General features: G+C 38.5%; 1 protein-coding gene across 1 annotated transcript in view; it reads right to left on the bottom strand.

Annotated features, from left to right (window-relative positions):
- Positions 1–2,645: 2,645 nt before the first annotated feature.
- Positions 2,646–20,817, bottom strand: part of LOC138172292 (alpha-protein kinase 2-like) — a 160,531-nt gene continuing 142,359 nt past the window's right edge. Inside the window, 2 exon segments of the mRNA XM_069102000.1 lie at positions 2,646–2,699; positions 2,701–2,896. Coding sequence (XP_068958101.1) covers positions 2,646–2,699; positions 2,701–2,896 — 250 coding nt within the window.

Genomic DNA, 20,817 nt, shown 5'->3' with positions numbered 1-20,817 from the left:
AATGGTAGAGTTTGTAAAGTATAGCTCAGTGAACTAAATTCTGAATCCTGACAAAATTCTACAATGTACTATTCAAGGGATGATTAGTAAACAGCTAGAAAAAGAGATGAAGACCTCAATGATCCAGTATGGCTTTGTCAAGAAGAAATCATGCCAGAGTAGCCTCATTTGCTTCTTCCATAGTATTACTACACAGGTAGAACAGGGGAATGCAGCAGATACAGGTCGACTTGATTATAGCAAAAACACTTAACACTTATCTCCTGTTGTTTTATAGATAAGATAAAGGCTCCATAGTACTACAGTTAAGAGGATTTAGAACTGTTTGAATGAACAAATGCAAAGAATGATCATTGATGGCTCAGTGTCATGTCATAAGGAGATTTCCAGTGGAATGACCAAGGGATCTGTGCTTGGCATTTTGTTGTTCAACGTTTTTATCATTGACTTAGATAAAAGGAAAAAAAATGTGATCCTTTTCAGATATGCAGATGACACAAAGTTAGGAGCAAAGCTAACACATTGGATGACAGGATATAAAAACATCTTGACAGGCTAGAACATTAAGCTGAAATGAAAAAATAAAATTGAATAGGGATAAATATAATGTATTACTCTCGGGTACAAAAAATCAACTTTACAAATAGAATTGGTAATATAGCCCAGGAAACCTGGGCTTTGCCCTAGGGCACCAAAATCCAGAGAGTACCAAACGCACTACTACCCTGGGGCACACTTCCTTCCTCCCTTAACCCAAGGCTCCATTGATTGGCATGGCCAATTCTTCAGGAATAGAAAAAACCTAGTGATACCTGTAAGCATAAGCAAAGTGGGATTTTTTGTTGTGTTTTTCTGGAGTTCAGTTTCTTAGGCCGGGGCTAAATTGTAAACATCTGAAGGATTAATCTTCTTTGAACCCTGATGATTCACAGCTGTGCTGAGTCAAGTTGATTTTATGCCTTCTGGCTCTGAGCCATTGAGGCCAAGTCTTTTTTATATATTCTGGGAAGTTGGCATTTTACTTTGGGGGTTCGCTTATGAGAAGGACTTTTTCATTCCCTGGATGGGACTCTGAGTAGCCGTTTGTTAAATGCCCCCAACTACTCAGAGGTTTGTGCTCCCCAAATCCAGCGGTGTATGTAGGTGGTTATATGACTTTGTTCAAACAATACGATTCCTGTTTGTTGAATCTGTGCTAATTTCTCTGCTTGTATTTTCTGCTTATCTGTAATTAAAGTCAGATTGTTGACCCCTTTAAAAGTTATCTTTCCTTTAGCAAAGCAATCAAAGAACCTGCACTAGCAGGCCATTCTGGGTGTGCTAGGGCGCTTGCTATCACGGTATTCTGAGGTACACTTTTTTCCCTCAGTGATCACACCCTAAATCAGTTCCTCCATGACAACTCCTACCCCTGATGGAGGAAGAATACTCTCCGATCACTCCAAACAGCTTCTAGAATCCCATCAAAATTCCTCCTCTTACTCCAAAGAAGTGTCCATTCTTTCAATAGCATAGAAAGGAAGTCCTATGTAGGTATCTTCTGGAAAATTTAGTGTTGATGTCCCAGGTGAAGCATGTCTGTTCATATGGACATGATACCAGCAAATCTGTCTAGCCATTTGACATTGGCTCATCCCATCAACAATCACCAGATTTGTTTCATTTTCCCATTAACTGCTCAGAAAGAAATGTCATAATCAAGTGGTAAAAAAAAAAATGGTTAGTGAGATCTTGGTTGGGGTGGTGATAGTGAAGGAAAGGCATAATGTGAGGAGGGACAGTGTAAACCCAGAAGGGTGTAGAGCTAACACCCTCCTGTGTATAAAGGAGAAAATACAGCCCAATGTTTATAGATCTTTGTGTAATCAGAGAAAGAGTCATCAATCTCTGGAGTTCTGGATTTATGGAAAATAATCGAAAGTTTGTACCTTTGCAAGTGGAGACTCAAGAATAGAGAAACCGCAGATGTCCATTTTTAGAGCTTTTCTGTTTTAAAAAGGAAATGCCACATGAGTAGGTCACCTTATTAGGTGATTACTAAACCCAAGAGATCTGGCTTGTGGTACAAATTACACAGAAAAGATGCCGGCAATGATCCAAGCACTCACACAGCTTGCTTTTGTTTAAATAGGAATTTAATTAAACAGAAAAGTCCACCTGGTTGTCAGTTTCATAAGGGTGACAACCGTGCAAATAATTATGAAAAAGGTCATCATTACTGAAAAATTTCCACAACAAGGCTAGTAATCAGCACTAAGTGCAAACTTCAGTATAGAGAGTCATTCGTATTCTAGGTTTATATAGCAGCTGAATGCCATAGCCTCACTGGTCTAGCTCTGAGTGGGAAGTAAGGAAGGCAGTAGGGCCAGGGATAGTCCCATCCTGACACCAAGTCCTTGAGAACACAACAAAACATACACAGATGTGACATTGGTAAAAATGCTGAAAGGTTTGTACAAAGGGGGGACTATCACGGATGGACAGTTGGGTTTGTTTTCCCAGTTAAGTCTATCACAGGTCCTAGCCTGCCAACATTCCAATAATGGCAGCAGGTCATAGTTTCCAAAGCATCTTAAGGCACTGCTTTATACAGTCTTATAACTGACTGTGAAGTCCCTCTTGCATGAGGTTTCTGCTCTTCTTTCTTACTCTCTGCTAGCAGGTGACTTAACTCTGGAGTCTATTTTCTTCTCTGCGGGGGGCATTGGCCCCTGCCTTCTTGGCAGGGGTGGTGGGTGGCTGAACTTTGCTTTTGCTGATGACAGGTTTCCTCTGTTTCTGGTTATTGGTTTGAAGGGATTTTAACCCCAGCATTTCACAATACTTATTACACTGATGCAGGGCTTTAAATTGATCAATGAAGGTCATGGAACAGTTGCCTTTAAAACCTTTGTACCTGTAAGGGAGGAAAGAGAAATTTTAAAATGGAGACCTTATCAGAAAGAGCTGGTATATCAGACTTGAAGAAGAGAAATTGATGGATAGAAGAGAAATATACAATCTACATTTAGAATCATTAGACTGTTGAGCTGGAAGTAGGGAAAGGCCCCAGAGGTCATATCATTCAACCTTCTTCTTTTAGAGATGAGGGGGACTGAAATTCAGGGAGGTTATGTGGTTCCACCATTTGTCACATAGGTAGTAAGCAACAGAAGCAAGGTATTGGCAACTAAGTGAAAGACGAGAATATCAATAATGGTGAAAACATAATGAATACAATAGAATTAAGGGTAAATAAAAGTAGTCTTATACAGTAAAGATCAAATCACCTTTGACAAGATATCATAAAGAGTTCTAAGTCCTTAATAGATCTTATAATGTCAGTATATTTTGCATTCTTGCTTTTATTCATATACCTCGGGATAGAACATCTTGACAGGAACCTGGGAGAATCTCAGTGCTGTGAAAGTCCAATAACAAATACAAGCAGTCTTCATCCTTTCCTTTTCTTCCTATCACATTTTCCTTATGAAAGGAATACTATAATTTTATCTAGAACTGGAGAGCATCTCAAAAATCATGCAGCCACTCCAACTAACTTCTAGTTAAGAAAGCTCAAACCTAAGGAAGTGAAATGGTCCAAGGTCACCTGATTTCTTAGCAGGAGTAAGAGGATTGGAACTCAGGTCTCCTTACTCATGATGTATTGCTTTTTCCACTGTCCTGGGCTGGATCCCCCAAAAGACCATTTATGTTCGATTCAGCAGCCTACCCAGGGACTTGGCACAATTGTTTTTTAATTCTGAACTTAAACATCAAATAAAATGAGCATATCTACATACAAAGTAGAATAGATAATGAAGATTATACATGAAACTAAAATTTCTATGACATTTAATTTCCATTTAAGTATTTAATAAAATTCAATATGTTCTTTTAAAGCTGGCCTGCTCATGTTTTCTTCTATACTTCATTCTGTTCTCTTCTGTACATTTTGTAAATGCTTCACTGACCCTCTTTTCTTTTATTTCCATAATAGTATAGTATCTCTTCCTTCCTCCACCAATTTTTTTAAAGGAAAAACAAATTTGTAACACACATGCACACTAAGCAAATTAAATGAGCAGGTTGGCCAGATCTAAAAATTATGCCTCATTTTGCACCTTGAGACCATCACCTCTCTGTCAGAAGGTGGATAGCGCTTTAATTATTGACGCATTGGAGTTGTGGTTGGTCATTTCTTTGTTCAAATTTAAACCTAGCCCTGTTCAATTCATTCTGTGTCATTTCATACAAGTCTTCCTAGGTTTTCCTGAATCCATCCATTTCCTCATTTCTAATAGTACAATTCCATTCCATTCCATTAATACACCATAATTTTTTCACTAATTTCCAATTGATGGGCACTCCTTTAGTTTCCATATGTTTGCTACAACAAAGAGAGCTGTTATATTTGTATACATATGGGTTTTTTGGTCTTTCTTTGACCTCTGAGGCATAGGCCTAATAGTGGCATAGCTGGGTCAAAAGAAACACACAGTTTAGCAACTTTTTGGATGTGGTTCCAAATTTCTTTCCAGGAGTGTTGGACCAATTCACAGCTCCAGATCAAGAGTATATCCATCACTATGCCTGTCTTCCTGCAGAATCTCCAATAATAATAATTTTCCTTTTTTTGTCCTCTTTGCAAATCTGGTAGCTGTGACACAGAAACTCAGAAATTTTCTGATTAGTATTTTTATCTAGGTTTTTTTCCTCCGTTTCTCTAAAGAATATTTCATAGTTGCATTCATATAATTTATATACATAATATATTTTAATTTCCAAGTATTTCATCTATTCTGCAATTGTTTTGAATGGAATTTCTTTTTCTAGCTCTTACTGCTGAGTTTTTTTGGTAGTATAAAGAAAAGCTGATGATTTAACACAGAAATCATTTTACCAGTTCTTTTAGAGATGGCTGTCCTCTATAATACCTGGACTGATTTGGGAATGAAAGCAAACTAAAGAATCTTTAAAGTCAAAAAGAAAAAAAAAGATACCTAGATATTGTTATACTTGTTATTGCAATGAGTGATTTGGCAGACTCGATATAAGTCTAGGTACAAGGAAGGCTTAGCAAAGACAGCAGCCATGTTGACTAACACATTGAACTTTAATATATTTAGAAATAAATACGAAATTAACTGATGCTGAGTGAAATGAGCAGAACCAGGAGAACATTGTACACAGCAACAGCAACATTGTGCAATGGCTAACTTTGATAGATTTGGCTCTTCTCGGTAATGCAATAATCTAAGGAAACTCCAAAAAACTCATGATGGAAAATGCTATCCACATCTAGAGAAAGAATTATAGTTTAGTGCACATAAAAGCATAGTATTTTCTATCTTTTTTTCTTTCTCCTAGTTTTCCTCTTTTGTTCTGTTTGTTTTGTTTTATTTATTATTACTCATATACATGAGTATCGTGGAATATTTTTAATTTAAAAAAATCAACATGAAAATAACTTTTATTTCATATCTTTATTCTGCCATTACTTGGTGTCTTCAAGGCTTGCCTAACACCCTAATATGCCCTAGAAAGTATTCACTTACTGAACTGTGACAGTAGAATGGGCTACCTTGTTAGGTAGTGAGTTGCTGATCACTGAGGGTATTTAAGCAGAGACTAGATGTTCATTGCTGTCAATTTTTGTGAAGGGCTTTCAGAACACCAAAGTTTATTACCCACCATAGAAACAACAAGCTCTCTTCACTGTTTGTCGTTTAAGTTTGATAAATTGCCCAAATGTTCTGGGAGCAATTGGGGCCTACCTTTACTCTCTGAACTTGAATTGATAGCCCCAGGAATCAAGGTAGTGGAGCTGGGCCTGAGAAAATTTGAGGGTAAGCAAGTCAAAGAAACTGTCAAAGCAGCATCTTCTTGGAGAAGATCTTAAAATAATTCCTCTGTGGCTCTTTGCCACAGAATCACAGAATTTTATCATTATATGGAAATAGAAACGTCCAGTACCAGACTGGTACAGTGGAAAAAAGTCATACAAGGAGCTGAATTCAAATTCTGACTCTTCTCTAGTGTGTTTCAACAAACTTTCGGGTTTTTTTTCAAGGGCGCCTTCAAACTGTATTTGCTGACGAAAGAATGTGTTTTAGTTTGTCTCCTTATTGTTTTCTGTGAATTATTTTAGCCACATTTACTATGGCAAAAGAACAAGGGTTTCTCCAATGAGGTGTGGCTTTTCATCTTTGCATATTAAATAGGGAATATCATAAGCTTCTCAGCACTTATAAAATTTAGTGAAATTTCATAACTTTAAAAATAGTTGAAGTTTTTCCTCATGGATGCCTGGATTCAAAATGCCTTTTAATTATGGCTTCATACTGCCATTGGCTAATATCTCCAAGGCACAATACATATTAGGGTGACATTCGGTATTAATAATAGTGAATGTTAAGCTATAGTTTAAATAATCTTGAAAATTTTGAATTGACAGCTTTTTGTGCAATCTGATTAGATCATTATTGGTTTCTCCTCATAATTCAGGCTCTTTTACTGGCCTGCGGCCTGTGACCTTGGTGAGTCACTCCGTTTGTCTGGGGCTTCCTTTGCTGTTTTAAAAATGAAGGGGCTGATAGTATAAAGGGCACAACACCAGACAGAGTCAGCACACTCCATCTCAGAGTATAGGGGGAGGGGAGCTTGGCCCTAGCAAAAAAAACAACAACAAAAAAATGAAGAGGTTGAAGAGATGGTCTCCTCTCACATCACCCATGATGTCATTGGTCCTCTTCAAAACAAAGGACAAAACAGCAACATTAATCCTCTGTGACTTGGATTCAAGTCCTTGGGTTACTGTGTACTATGTCCTGAATTTGGGCTTAAAACCATTTTTTTTTAAAGCAACCACAGCAATTGTATGCGTAGTTTTTTTTTTTTTTTTAAAGAAAGACGTGGCTAGAAAGTTGTTCACATGAAAGTGGACCACAGTCTCCAAATGAATCGGCAGTGTGACTGTGGTGTGATCTCTTCCTTTCAAGGTTCAGGGCATTTCTGTCTCAGTAACCAGACCCTACTTATGAGTCGGAACGAGGCCCAGAATAGCGGTCTCCTTACTGCTTCCTCAGCCTTTTGAACAATTAAATTTCCAGCAAGGCAGGTCCCCAGTTGGTCAGTGCTTCTGTTTTTAGCAGAGTGTCTGCTTCAGCAGACGCTTGTGTGACAGGGCAGCCAGAAACACTCTGGCAATCTTAGTCTATGTGAATAGAATTAAGATGTCCAAAGTGAGAGAGGTGGTAAGGCAACTGCACTCTGTCTGCTCAAATCAGACCACCTCTGGACTTCTGTGTGCACTTGGGGAGCCATAATCAGGCAGAAAGTGAAAAAGCTGGAGTGCATCCAAGGGAGGGCAGCCAGAATGGATAAAGGACTGAAACCAGGCTGTATAAAGATAAAGGAACTGTGGCTGTTTAATCTAGGGAGAGAATACATAATAGGGATATGGTAATAGACCTCAAGCATCTGAAGGTTTGTTATATAGGAAGCTCTACTGTTCTACTTGTCCCTAGATGGGAGAAGTAAGCCTAATAGGTAGAATATATATAGATAGAAACATTTTGGTTTAATATACGGGAAACTGTCCATAATAATTAGAGCAGCTCTAAAGATGGATTGCCTTTGGGAGAAGGGGGGTGTGAGGAGTGAATTCCCCATCACCAGAGATCTTTCATATGGTTATTGCATGACTAATTGTGAGGGTTGTTATAGAAGAGATTTGTGGTTTGAGCTGGGGCTGGGTGACCTGGCCCTTCCAAAGCCTATAATCCTATGATTCTGGCTGTGTGATGCTGAGCAGTTTGCTCAAAAAAGGACAATAATAACCTATCTTACAAGGTTGTAGGAATTAGATATGAATGCATCCAAAGGGCTTTGTGACCCTTAAGTGCTATATAGTCCAATAGCCCTTTGTTACAGATGAGAAGACTGAGACCTGGAGAGGTGAGAAGTGCCTTGGTCCGAAACCATAATTCTTATTAATGAAGGAGAATTCAGTCCATTGTTGTTGGTGGGTTTTTTTTTTGAGGGCAATTGGGGCTAAGTGACTTGCCCAAAGTCACATGGCTAGTAAGTATATCAAGTGTCTGAGGCCAGATTTGAACTCAAGTCCTCCTGACTCCAGGGCCAGTGCTTTATGCACTGTGCCACCTAGCAGCCCTGAACTCAGCCAACTGTTCTTCACTTTAGATAAGGAGGCCAATTTTGTTCCTAAAATACAGTTGGTTGGGAGTCAAGATGGCAGAGTAGAAACAGGACTTCCTCGGGGCTTCAGCTTCCACCTCCTCCAATTCATGTAAAAGGTGATTCTGAAGAAACTTTGGAGGTACAGAACCCACAAAATGACACAGAGAAGCTAACCTCCAGGTGACGACAGTCCAGCAGGGTGGAAGGAAGCAGCAAGCACAGTGCTTTGGGAGCTGACCACAGCCCCACTAGAGCCAGAGGTTTTAGCCTCAGGGCAGGCCTGGCCAGCAGCCAACTGGAGGGATTTCAGATCACCAGTAGCTGTGGCAGTTTCCAGAATTATCAAAACATAGATGCTAAGGATAAAGTGAGAGGTCAGTGCAATGTTGACTTCGGGATCCAGTAATTCAGGAGTGCGGTTGGCCTTTAGCCCCTGGGCTAGAAGCGACTGAGGCACAGTGGCCATGCAGCTGCCACCACATGGCTACTTCAGTTCCTTGGCCTGCAGACTCTAGGGGGGCCAAGAGACCAGTCTGAGGGCTAATCGCTCTTCCTTTAACCTGTTTGGATCTGGATTGTGGTCCTGGGTGGAGATCCTGGGGTGTGTGACCAGCTTGCCAGAGCATGTGGAGGCTTCAGAGAGGGCACCCAACTAATACCTTCAGCAGCTGAAAAAACCCCAGCTTTTGGGACGAAGCTACCCTGTCTGGTAGCAGGGTAAAAGCCCAAAAGTCAAGTAATTAAGTGGCAACATGAGCAAACGAAGGAAGCAAAGCAAGCAGAGCAACCCAACTTTACAGACCTTTTTGGGGACAAAAAGGATCAAAGCATGGAAAAAGAGGAAGACAGCAAAGACAGAACTCCTGCACCAAAAGCTTCCAAGAAAATTATGAGCTGGTTACAGGCCACAGAGGACCTTAAGAAGGATTTTGAAAAGCAAATAAGAGAAGTCAAGGAAAAATTGGGAAGACAAATGAGAATGATGCAAGAAAATTATGAAATGAGAGTCAACAACCTGACTAAAGAAAATACCACCTTAAAAAACAGACTAACTTAAATGGCAAAAGAGGCTCAAAAAGGCAATGAAGAGAAGAATGCCTTAAAAAAAGCCAAATTTGCCAGATGGAAAAAGAATCTTAAAAGGTCACTGAAGAGAATCATTCCTTTATAATTATAATGGAGCAAATGGAAGCTAGTGACTTTATGAGAAATCAAGATACTATTAAAAAGATCCAAACAAATGAAAAAATGGAAGGCAATGTGAAATTCTCACTGGGAAAACCATGGACCTGGAAAATAGATCCAGGAGAGATAATTTAAAAATTATTGGACTACATGAAAGCCATGATCAAAAAAAGAACCTAGAAATCATCCTTCAAGAAATTCTCAAGGAAAATTGCCCTGATGTTTTAGAACCAGAGGGCAAAATAGAGGTTGAAGAATCCACGGATCACCTCCTGAAAAAGATCCCAAAAAGAAAACTCCTAGGAATATTATAGCCAGGTTCTGGAGTTCCCAGATCAAGGAGAAAATATTACAAGCAGCCAGTAAGAAACAATTTGAATATTGTGGAAACACAATCAGGATAACACAGGATCTGGCAGCTTCCACACTGAGGGATCTAAGGGCTTGGAATATGATATTCCAGAGGGAAAAGGACCTGGGATTAAAACCAAGAATCACCTACCTGGCAAAACTGAGTATCATGTTTCAGGGGAAAATATGGTCATTCAGTGGAATAGAGGACTTTCAAGCATTCTTGATGAAAAAACCAGAGTTGAATAGAAAATTTGACATTTAGATACAAGAAGCAAGAGAAGCATGAGAAGGTAAACAGGGAAAAGAAATCATAAGGAACTTATCAAAGTTGAACTATTTACATCACTACATGGAAAAACGATAATTGTAACATAAAACTTTTCTCAGTGTGAGAATAGCTGAAGGGAATAGAAACACACACACACATATATGCATACATATATATGTCTATATGGGAGGGTATATGGGCATATGAATACATATGTGAATGTGTATATATATATATATATATATATATATATGTACAAGTATACATAGATAGAGGGCACAGGGCCAATTTAATAGGAAGGGATGATACTTAAAAAGTTAAATTAAGAGGTGAGAGGGGAATATAATGAGAGGAGATGGGGAGAGACAGAATGGGGTAAACTATCTCATATAGAAGAGGCAAGGGAAAATGGTTACAGTGGAGGGGAAGAACAGGAAGGCAAAAGGGAATGAGACAACCTTATTCTCATTGAATTTGGCTTAGGGAAGGAATGATATACACACTAAATAGGGTATCTCACCCTACAGGAGAGTAGGGGGGAAAGGGATGAGAGGGGGGATGATGGAAGGGAGGGCAGGCTGGGGGGGGTAGAAGGAAGTTGGAAGCACCCACTTTTGAAAAGGGACAGTATCAAAGTAGAGAATAGAACAAGTGAGAGGTGCAATAGGAGGGAGGGAAATATAGTCAGTCTTTTACAATATATCCACTATGGAAATGTTTTGCATAGCTACACATGTACAACCTATACTGAATTGCTTATCTTCTCAGTAAGGGTGGGTGACAAGGGAGGAAGGGAATGAATCTGGAATCCAAAGTTTTAAAATCAAATGTTTAAAATATATATATACATATATATTTATACTATTATTAATATTATTTTACATGTAACTGGTAAATAAGATATACCAGCACTGGGGCATAGAGATCCACCATGCCCTACTGGAAAGTCAGAGAGGATATGGGAGAAGATATGGGAGAGAGCAGATTGGAGGAGGGGATATCTTGTGGGATCGCTATTTTGGGGTGGTGGGTAGGGGAAAGACGGGGAGAAAATTTGTAACTCAAAATCTGGCGGAAATGAATGATGTAAACTAGAGGTTAATAAAGCATTTGATTAAATAAAAAAAATAAAATACAGTTGGTCTAGCCATGGAGATCGTGTTAATGAACACTTTGAACAAGTCGACAAATAGATTTGTTTTTTACTTGTGTATTTTTTCACCTTTTGACTGAACTACTTCAGTAGCCTCCTGGTTTGTCTCCCTATCGCTGATCCTTCTCTTCCATACTGGAATAGCCAAAGGGATATTCCAAAAGCATATGTCTCTCCATGTCCCTGATCTGTTCAATAAACTCCAGTGGTTACTTCTTACTTTTAAAATCAAATACAGACTTCCCTGCTTAGGATTTAAATCCTCTCACAACCTGATTCCAACCTACTTTTGCAGCTTTATTACACACCTTTCCCCTTCATGCATTCAGTTAAACTGATAAACTTACTGTGACTCACACATGGTACTGTCTCCCATCTCTATGCCCTTGTACAGGACATTGCCCACACCTAGAAAGCTCTTTCTCATCACCTCAGTCCCTTAGAATCCCTAGCTTCCTTCAAAGCTCACATCAAAGACTCCCACATGTGGCCTTTCTTTATCCCTGGGCTGCTAGTGCTCTCTGCCCATTGACTTGTAGTTACACAGTATGTAGTTTGTATATGTGTACATATGTACATGTTGTCTCCTCCAGTGCTCTGTAGGCTCCTTTAGGCAAAGGTTATTGTGAGGATAACTTTATCTTTAACGTGATAACTTTTTGCTAAAGTACTATATAAATATCAGCAGCTACAATTGCTAAGCATTTATTCTGCTTGACTCTTTTTTTTTTGCATTCATCTGAATCAGTAATATCTTTTATAGACTTTCAGCTCCCTGAAGGCAGTGGCCATGTCTGCCACTGTGTGGTAAGGTGCTTAATACAGTCTCACATATAGGCAAAAAGCAATTTTTAGGTTTGGGATAGGAATGACAGTGAGCCAAAGCATCTGGCTCCTTTCATTCCATAGCTAAACTGACCAAAGGACTCTAGCTACATTCAATTTACTTCTGGGAGACAGAAAGATCAAACAGTCCTGGAGAGGATGGAGTCTGGAGCTTGTTTTCTTCACTATGCAATCTGAGCTGGGCTTTAGACAATTATGGGCATGACAAGTTTCTTTCAGCTCTGGAACTGAAACCCCAAGGCATATCATCATCTTGACATGTTTGTTATAATTTTTCCCCTCCCTACCTCTCCCCCTCCATATGTGCCTCATGCCAACAAATATGTCCTCTCCTCTGGGAGGCTGCATTCCATTGTCTTGTGAAAGATGGCTGCATATGTTCCAGAAATCACACTCACTTGTTTAAGGAAAAGTCAAAAGAATGGAGGGAGACGAATCTGGCTGAACAAAAAATTCAGCTGTCTCCTCACTCCATTTTTACATCTCTATCTTCTAGTTGAGGGGACCAGAGACAGAAGGTGAGATGTCAGCATGTCCCTTTCTCTACCATGCTCCAGGACTCCCTGGAAGGATGGAAGGCCTTTGGGGGGCTCCTGTGTTTGTCAGGCCATGATGCAAAGTATAATCCCACTCTGCTGAGGAAAGGTTTCTGATGCATCATGCAGATTCCGTGGATCCTCAGACATCCTTCAAATGTAACACACTCAGGCTAGCACCAATGTTTATATACATGCAAACAAGGGACAAGGGAAGAGACAGTCATGCTCATACATGCTGCAAGTGTCTTAGGGTTGTTAAACATATAGGCAGTTCTGGAAATGACTACCGCTGATAATAACAACAATAATTATGCAAAGAAGAAATAACATACTTCATTAATTATAAAAATATCCTACAGGCAGTAGAAAGGGGAAAGGTCTATGAAAGGGGGGGAGTGGTTAGTAGGGAGGGAAGAAGTAAGGGGAAATGGGAGGAAAAGGGAGGGGGGCTGATAAGGGAATACTGATGGAGGCAGTGGTCAAAAGGAAAACTATTAAGGGAGTAAGGGAGAAGGGGAAAAATATGAGCATTAACAGGGGAGGAAATAGGATGGAGGGAAAGAAACAGATAACAATCATTACTGTAAATGTCAATGGAATGAACTCTCCCATAAAACGGAGGTAGATAGCAGAATGGATTAAAAACCATTATCCTACAATATGCTGTTTACAAGAAACACATCTGAACCAGAGGGATACACACAGGGTAAAGGTAAAAGGCTGGAGTAAAATATATCATGCCTCAGCTAAAGTAAAAAAAAAAAGCAGGGGTAGTAATCCTTATCTCGGAAAAAGCAAAAGCAAAAATTGATCTAATTAAAAGAGATAAGGAAGGAAACTATATCCTGTTAAAAGGCACCATCGAGAATAAAGCAATATCCTACTTAACATATATCCACCAAGTGATATAGCATCCATATTCCTAGAGGAGAAGGTAAAGGAATTAAGAGGAAGAAATAGATAGCAAAACTATACTAGTGGGAGATCTTAATCTTCCCCTCTCTGAACTTGATAAATCCAACCTCAAAATAAACAAGAAATAAGTTAAGGAGGTGAACAGAATTTTAGAGAGGACAGGTATGATAGATCTCTGGAGAAAATTGAATCGGGATAAAAGGGAATATACATTCTTCTCAGTGGTTCATGGCACATACTCAAAAATTCCATGTTTTAGGGCATAAAAACCTTACAATTCTATGCAGTAAGGCAGAAATATTAAATCTATCCTTCGCAGATCATGATGCAATAAAAATTATATGCAATAAAGGGCCATGGAAAGACAGACCAAAAACAAATTGGAAATTAAACAATTTAATCCTAAAGAATGAGTGGGTCAAGCAAGAAATTATAGAAACAATCAATAATTTCATTCAAGAGAATGATAATAATGAGACAACATACCAAAATTTGTGGGATGCATTAAAGGCAGTTCTTAGGGGAAGTTTGATATCCCTGAGTGCATACATGATTAAATTAGAGAAAAGGGAGGTCAATGAATTGGGCATGCAATTGAAAAACCTGGAAAAAGAACAAATTCAAAATCCCCAATTAAATACTAAATTAGCAATATTGAAAACCAAAGGAGAGATTAATAAAATTGAAATTAAGAAAACTATTGAATTAATAAATAAAACTAAGAGCTGGTTTTATGAAAAAAAAAACAATAAAATTGATAGACCATTAGTCAATATGATAAAAAAAGAGAAAACCAAATTATGAGTATCAAAAATGAGAAGGGTGAATCTACCTCCAATGAAGAGGAAATCAAAACAATAATTAGGAATTATTTTTCCCAATTGTATGCACATAAATTTGACAATCTTAGGGAAATGGATGAATACTTACAAAAATACAAGTTGCCCAGATTAACTGAAGAGGAAGTAAATTACTTAAATAACTCCGTCTCAGAAAAAGAAATTGAACAAGCCATCAGTCAACTCCCTAGGAAAAATCTCCAGGGCCACATGGATTTACTAGTGAATTCTACCAAACATTTAAAGAACAATTGATTCCAATACTCTACAAACTATTTGGGAAAATTACTGAAGAAGGAGTCCTAAAAATTCTTTTTATGACACAAATATGGTACTGATACCTAAATCAGGAAGAGATAAAACAGAGAAAGAAAATTATAGACCAATCTCCCTCATGAATATAGATGCAAAAATTTTAAATAAAATATTAGCAAAAAGACTACAGCAACTTATCTCAAGAATAATACACTTTGATCAGGTAGGATTTATTCCAGGAATGCAAGGATGGTTTAATATTAGGAAAACCATCAGTATAATTGATCATATCAACAATAAAACTAGGAGAAACCACATGATCATCTTAATAGATGCAGAAAAGGCTTTTGACAAAATACAACATCCATTCCTATTAAAAACATTAGAAAGTATAGGAATAAATGGAGCCTTCCTTAAAATAATAGGTAGCATCTATCTAAAACCATCAGCAAATATTATATGTAATGGGGATAAGCTAGAAGCATTTCCAATAAGATCAGGGGTGAAACAAGGATGTCCACTATCACCCCTCTTATTCAATCTGGTACTAGAAATGTTAGCAGTAGCAAATAGAGAAGAAAAAGAAATCAAAGGAATCAAATTAGGCCTTTGCAGATGATATGATGATATACTTAGAGAATCCTAGGGAATCAAGTAAAAAACTACTTGAGAAAATAAATAAATTTGGCAAAGTTGCAGGATATAAAATAAACCCACATAAATCCTCAGCATTCCTATATATTTCCAATGAAACTGGGCATAGACCATTATCTAACACCATATACCAAAATCAAGTCTAAATGGGTGCATGATCCAGGTATAGAGGTTGATACTGTAAGCAGTCTCATAAAACAAGGAATCGTTTACCTGTCACATTTGTGGAGAGGGAAAGACTTTATGACTAAACAAGAATTAGAGAGCATTATAAAATGCAAAATGGATAATTTTGATTACATTAAATTGAAAAGCTTCTGTACAAACAAAGCCAATGTAACCAAGATTAAGAGGGAAGTGGAAAATTGGGAAAGAATTTTTACAACCTATGTCTCTGATAAAGGACTCATCTCTAAAATATACAGAGAATTGAGTCAAATCTATAAGAATACAAATCATTCCCCAATTGATAAATGGTCAAAGGATAAGAAGAGGTAGTTTTCAGAGGAAGAAATTAAAGATATCTATAAGCACATGAAGAAATGCTCTAAATCACTATTGATTAGAGAAATGCAAATCAAAACAACTCTGAGGTACCACATCTCACCAGTCAGATTGGCTAAGATGACAAAACAGGAAAATGACAAATGCTGGAGAGGATGTGGGCAAATTGGAACACTAAAGCATTGCTGTTGGAGTTGTCAACTGATCCAACCTTTCTAGAGAGCAATCTGGAATTATGCCTAAAGGGCTATAAACAATTTCATACCCTTTGACCCAGCAATACCACTCCTAGGGTTATATTCCAAAGAAATCATAGGAGTAGGAGATAGACCCATATGTACAAAAATATTTATAGCAGCTCTTTTTGTAGTAGCAAAGAATTGGAAATTAAGGGAGTGCCCATCAATTGGGGAATGCATGTTATGGAATGCTATTGTGCTATAAGAAACGAGGAGCAGCTGAACTTCACATTTACCTGGAGAGGCTTATATGAACTGATGCTGAGTGAGAAGAGTAGAACCAGGAGAAATTTGTACACAATTACAGACACAATGTATGTGTGATGACCAACTCTGATAGACTGGACTCTTCTCAGCAATGCAGTGATATGTCAATCCCAAAAGACTCATAATGGAGAGAAATGTCTACATCCAGAGAAAGAACTAGAAAGAACTGAGTTTATATCCAGATTGAATCAAAGTACCTGATCTTTTTCCTTTTCTTGTTTGGTTTTATGACTTCTTTACCATTTTTCATTCCATCTGATACAATTCATCTTTATAATCTGACTAATGTCTAATGTGCAAGTATTTACAGATTCTATACTTGACTGTATTCCACCATGGGGGGGGGGGAATGTGAAACTCAAGGAATTGTGGAATAGAATCTTATAAACTAAAAGTAAACAAATTAATAAAAATTATCTAAAGACAAAAAAGAAAAAAATAACAACAAAAATTCACAATACCACAATTTCCCCAAAAGGATGCTGATGGATCCCTGTAGCTCTGTGGATGGGTAATGGGCATAGTGGGACTGTGTGATTTTGTTCTCATGCTTCTGTCATGGAAAAAGAAGCAAGTCCTTGAGGCTGATGTTAGGTTTGTCATCTGAGGACCAGTATACACACACACATATACATATATGTATATATCAATGGATATACACACATACACATATGTGTCTACACACATACATACATATGTATATATCAATGGATATATACACATACATATATGTGTCTATACACACACACACATACACACATGCACACCCCTAAAAGGAAACACTTAATGGGTGTAGTATATTTCAGTCAGTTTTGTTTAGGTGAGATGGCAATGCTTACTGAGTTCCTTCTGTCTGGACATAGTTACCCAATCTTTATAATCCAGACTAATATCCCAACCAGGCTTCTCCTCTGTTCCCACTTCCTACCCACTATAGGAAGCCCAACAAGCATGCAGAGAGGTCAGCTGTAGATGTTTGTTATTGAATTTTAACTGGGGCTGTCATTAGCCCAACCCATCCTTTCACTTATCCCTAACTGACATAATAGCTCAGGAGCAGAAAGGACTTGGGCAAGCCACTGGTCAGTCTCATGAGGACGTCAGTTTCTGTAGCTGTAAAAGAAGGTGTCTGAACTAGATGGCTTCGGGGGTCCCTTCCAGCTCTAGTCTATAATCCTATGCACTTTTTCCACAGCAATCATCTAAAGTAGGTAGTATAAATACTAGCATACTCGTTTTACAGATGGGAGAATTGAGGCTTAGCAAGGTCAAGTTTCTTGCTCAAGGTCATACAGACAGTAACTATCAGAGCTGGGACTCAAACCCAGATCTCCTCTTGAATCCAAACCTATTGCTTTTTTTGTCATGTTGGGAAAAAAGGTGTGAATGTGCTACGGAAGACAGAAGTAAAGCAGCTGTGTCCTCCCTTCCTGTTAAAGGACAGACTAGCTTACAAATAGCAGCAGCAAGAAGCCCCTTGTGCTGGTGATCTGGTTGACATCTTGCCTTCCCTTGACTGCTCTGACAAACCATCGCAATTTGTTGGCAGAAGCTCATGCATGTCTTATGATCTCTAAGAACTAGCTCTAAACTCTAGTCTTGATTGTCCTAGAGAACTCAACAATTACAAATCCTGAGCATCTTTTCCCTTACATCTGAGAGGAAAGACAGTATTTCCCATGAAGCCCTGGTCCTCAGAGATAGGTCTGATTGAGGTGCCCAGGAGTGTAATAATTTTAAAACTGTGTACCTGCCTCCCAAAATGTCTGTATCAGGAAGGTAATAGAGACTTCTAGGGAGAAGAGAAAGGGAGCCACATGGAGAAGCATTTTATGGCAGCCCTTGGTGAATAAGGGGCAGCAGCAATGCAGCCTGCTTTTTGGTTGCCAAGAGTAAGGTGAATTGAGTGGAGAGCTTCCTGAAAGTAGGTGGGTGGAAAGCAGCAAACATTCTGAGCAGGTGACCAAAAGTTGCAGGAGTGTGTTTTCCCAACCTCTGGTCCAGAAGGAAACATGTCATGCCTTCCCCACACTCTGAACATGAGCCTTACAGGAGACTATTTCCCCCACTATAAGAAATATCCTGGAACCAGAACCCAAACCCCAGAGGGAGTGCTGAGAGAAGTGTTCTCCCTATTCTTTTTCAAATTGTTTTAGTCTTGATGAAATGCTCTACTTTTAATATTCTTATCTGATATGTTAGCTTGGTAGAAACTGAGTTCTAGATGATTTTGAACATCACCAGCTAAGCTGGAATATGGACTCAAAACAAATGAAGTACCAAATGACATATTATGTGAGATGGGTACCATGCAGGCTACTTTATGTGTGTTTACATGCCTTCTTTTGGGTTCATTCTATTAAGTTTGATCCCAAAAGGGTGTGTCCTGCTTGTGTGTTTCTGTGAGAATGAAGAGTTTGGGTAGGGAATTCCATCAGTCTGTGTTTAGCTGTGAGCAAAGGAAGGAACTGAGGATCTGTTCAGACTGCAGATGGTAGCAAAGATGGATCATGGCCTCCAGACTGAGCTGATTTAGCTTGTGTCTGTGTATGTATCTCCAAATTTCTCGTCTCCATTTCTAAGAAATCACATCTGTTATCTCAGATCTTCTAGCTGACCCATGATTCCTGCCTGAATTCTCCTCTCCTACAAGCAAAGCCTTAAAGAAAAATGCTAATTAGACTTAAGGCCAACAAGAATTTTTGGACAAGGGGAGGCTAGGTGGCACAGTGAGTAAAGTGCCAGCCTCGGAGTCAGGAGGACCCAAGTTCGGTTCCAGGCTCAGACACTTAACACACACACACACACACACACACACACACACAAACTAGAGTGTAAACTTGGGCAAGTTACTTAACCCCAGATGCCCTCCAAAAGGCAAAAAAAAAAAAAAAAGAATTGTTGGACAAGCTAAAGAAAGAGATAGGAGTGGTAGAGGAAAAATTGGGAAAAGAAATGAGATGCAAGAAAATTGCAAAAAGAATTAATAGCTGGTAAAAGAGGTACCAAAAATACTGAAGAATATATCACAGTAAAACAGAATTGGCCTAATGGTAAAAGAGGCACAAAAGTTCACTGAAGAAAAAAAATTCCTTAAAAATTAAAATTAGGCAAGTGGAAACTAATGACTCCATGAGATTCAAGAAACAATAAAACAAAGTCAAAATAATGAAAAAAAAATAGAAAAAATGTGAAATATCTCATTGGAAAAACAACTGACCTGAAAAACAGATCTAGGAGATACAATTTAAGAATTATTGGACCACCTGAAAACAAATATCAAAAAAGAACCTAGAAATCATATTTCAAGAAATTATAAAGGAAAACTGCACCAATATCTTAGATCCTGAGGGTAAAACAGAAATTGAAATAATCCACCAACCATCCAAATGAAAACTCTCAGGAATCTTACAGTCAAATTTAAGAGCTCCAGATCAAGGAGAACATACTGCAAAGAGCCAGAAAGAAACAATTCAAAAATCATTGATCACAGTCAGGCTCACACAAGATTTAGCAGCTTCCACATTAAAGGGTTGGAGGGGTTTGAAATGATTATCAGGAGGGCAAAGGATTACAACCAAGATCAACTCCCCAGCAAAACTGAGTATAATCTTTCAAGGAAAAAAATGGATATTTAATGAAATAGTGAACTTTCAAGCATTCCTGATGAAAAGACCAGAGCTGAATAGAAAATCTGGCATTCAAACACAAGACTCAATAGAAGCATAAAAAGGTAAACATAAAAGAATTATCATAAGGAACAATGAAGTTAAACTGTTTACATTCCTATATGGGAAGATGATACATGTAACTTCTTTTTTCTTTTTGGAGAGCAATTGGGGGTTAAGTGACTTGCCCAAGGTCACACACCTAGTTAATACATGTAACTTCTAAGAACTTTCTCATTATTAGGGCAATTAGAAGGAGTTTCTATAGACAGAGGGCATGAATGTGAGTCAATTATGTTGAGAGGATCTCCAAAAAAAGAATGTAGGGATGAGAAGGAGGGATGCACTGGGAGAAGGGGGAAAGGAGAGGTAGAACAGGGCACATAAAGGAGATGAAAAGAAAGAGCTTTTAAAGTGGAGGGGAAAATGGGTTGGGGGTGTCAAGTAATGCTTGAACATCATTGGAATTGGTTCAAAGAGGGAAGAATATATATGCACACTCAGTTGGGAGATGGGAGAGGAGTGGATAAGAGATATTGGGGGGAAAATTATAAAGGGGAAGGTGGATTGGGGGAGGTAGTGGTCAGAAGCAAGACAGACTTTTGAGGAGGGACAGGAAAGAGAGAGAGAGAGAGACACAGAGAGAGAGAAGAGATAAACAGAGGAAAATGGGATAGAGGGAAATGCTCAGTTAGTAATCATAACTGAATGCAAGTTGGATGAGCTAACTTACAGAACCAGAAATGGACAGAAGAATGGATTGGAAACCAGAATCAAACAATATGTTGTATGTAAGAGATGCATTTGGACAGAAAGACATACAAAGATTTGAAATTAAGGGTTGGGGCAGAGTCTATTATGCTTTAACTGAAGTGAAAAGGGCAGGGTTGGTAATCATTATCTTGGACAAAACAAAAACAAAAATAGACCTAATTATAAGAGATAATCAA

The sequence above is a fragment of the Petaurus breviceps genome, unplaced genomic scaffold (genome assembly GCF_028583685.1).
Source record: "Petaurus breviceps papuanus isolate PSGF00001 unplaced genomic scaffold, PetGlider_PUasm1.0 128, whole genome shotgun sequence".
Lineage (NCBI taxonomy): Eukaryota > Metazoa > Chordata > Mammalia > Diprotodontia > Petauridae > Petaurus > Petaurus breviceps.
This window is presented reverse-complemented; position numbering and strand designations above follow the sequence as displayed.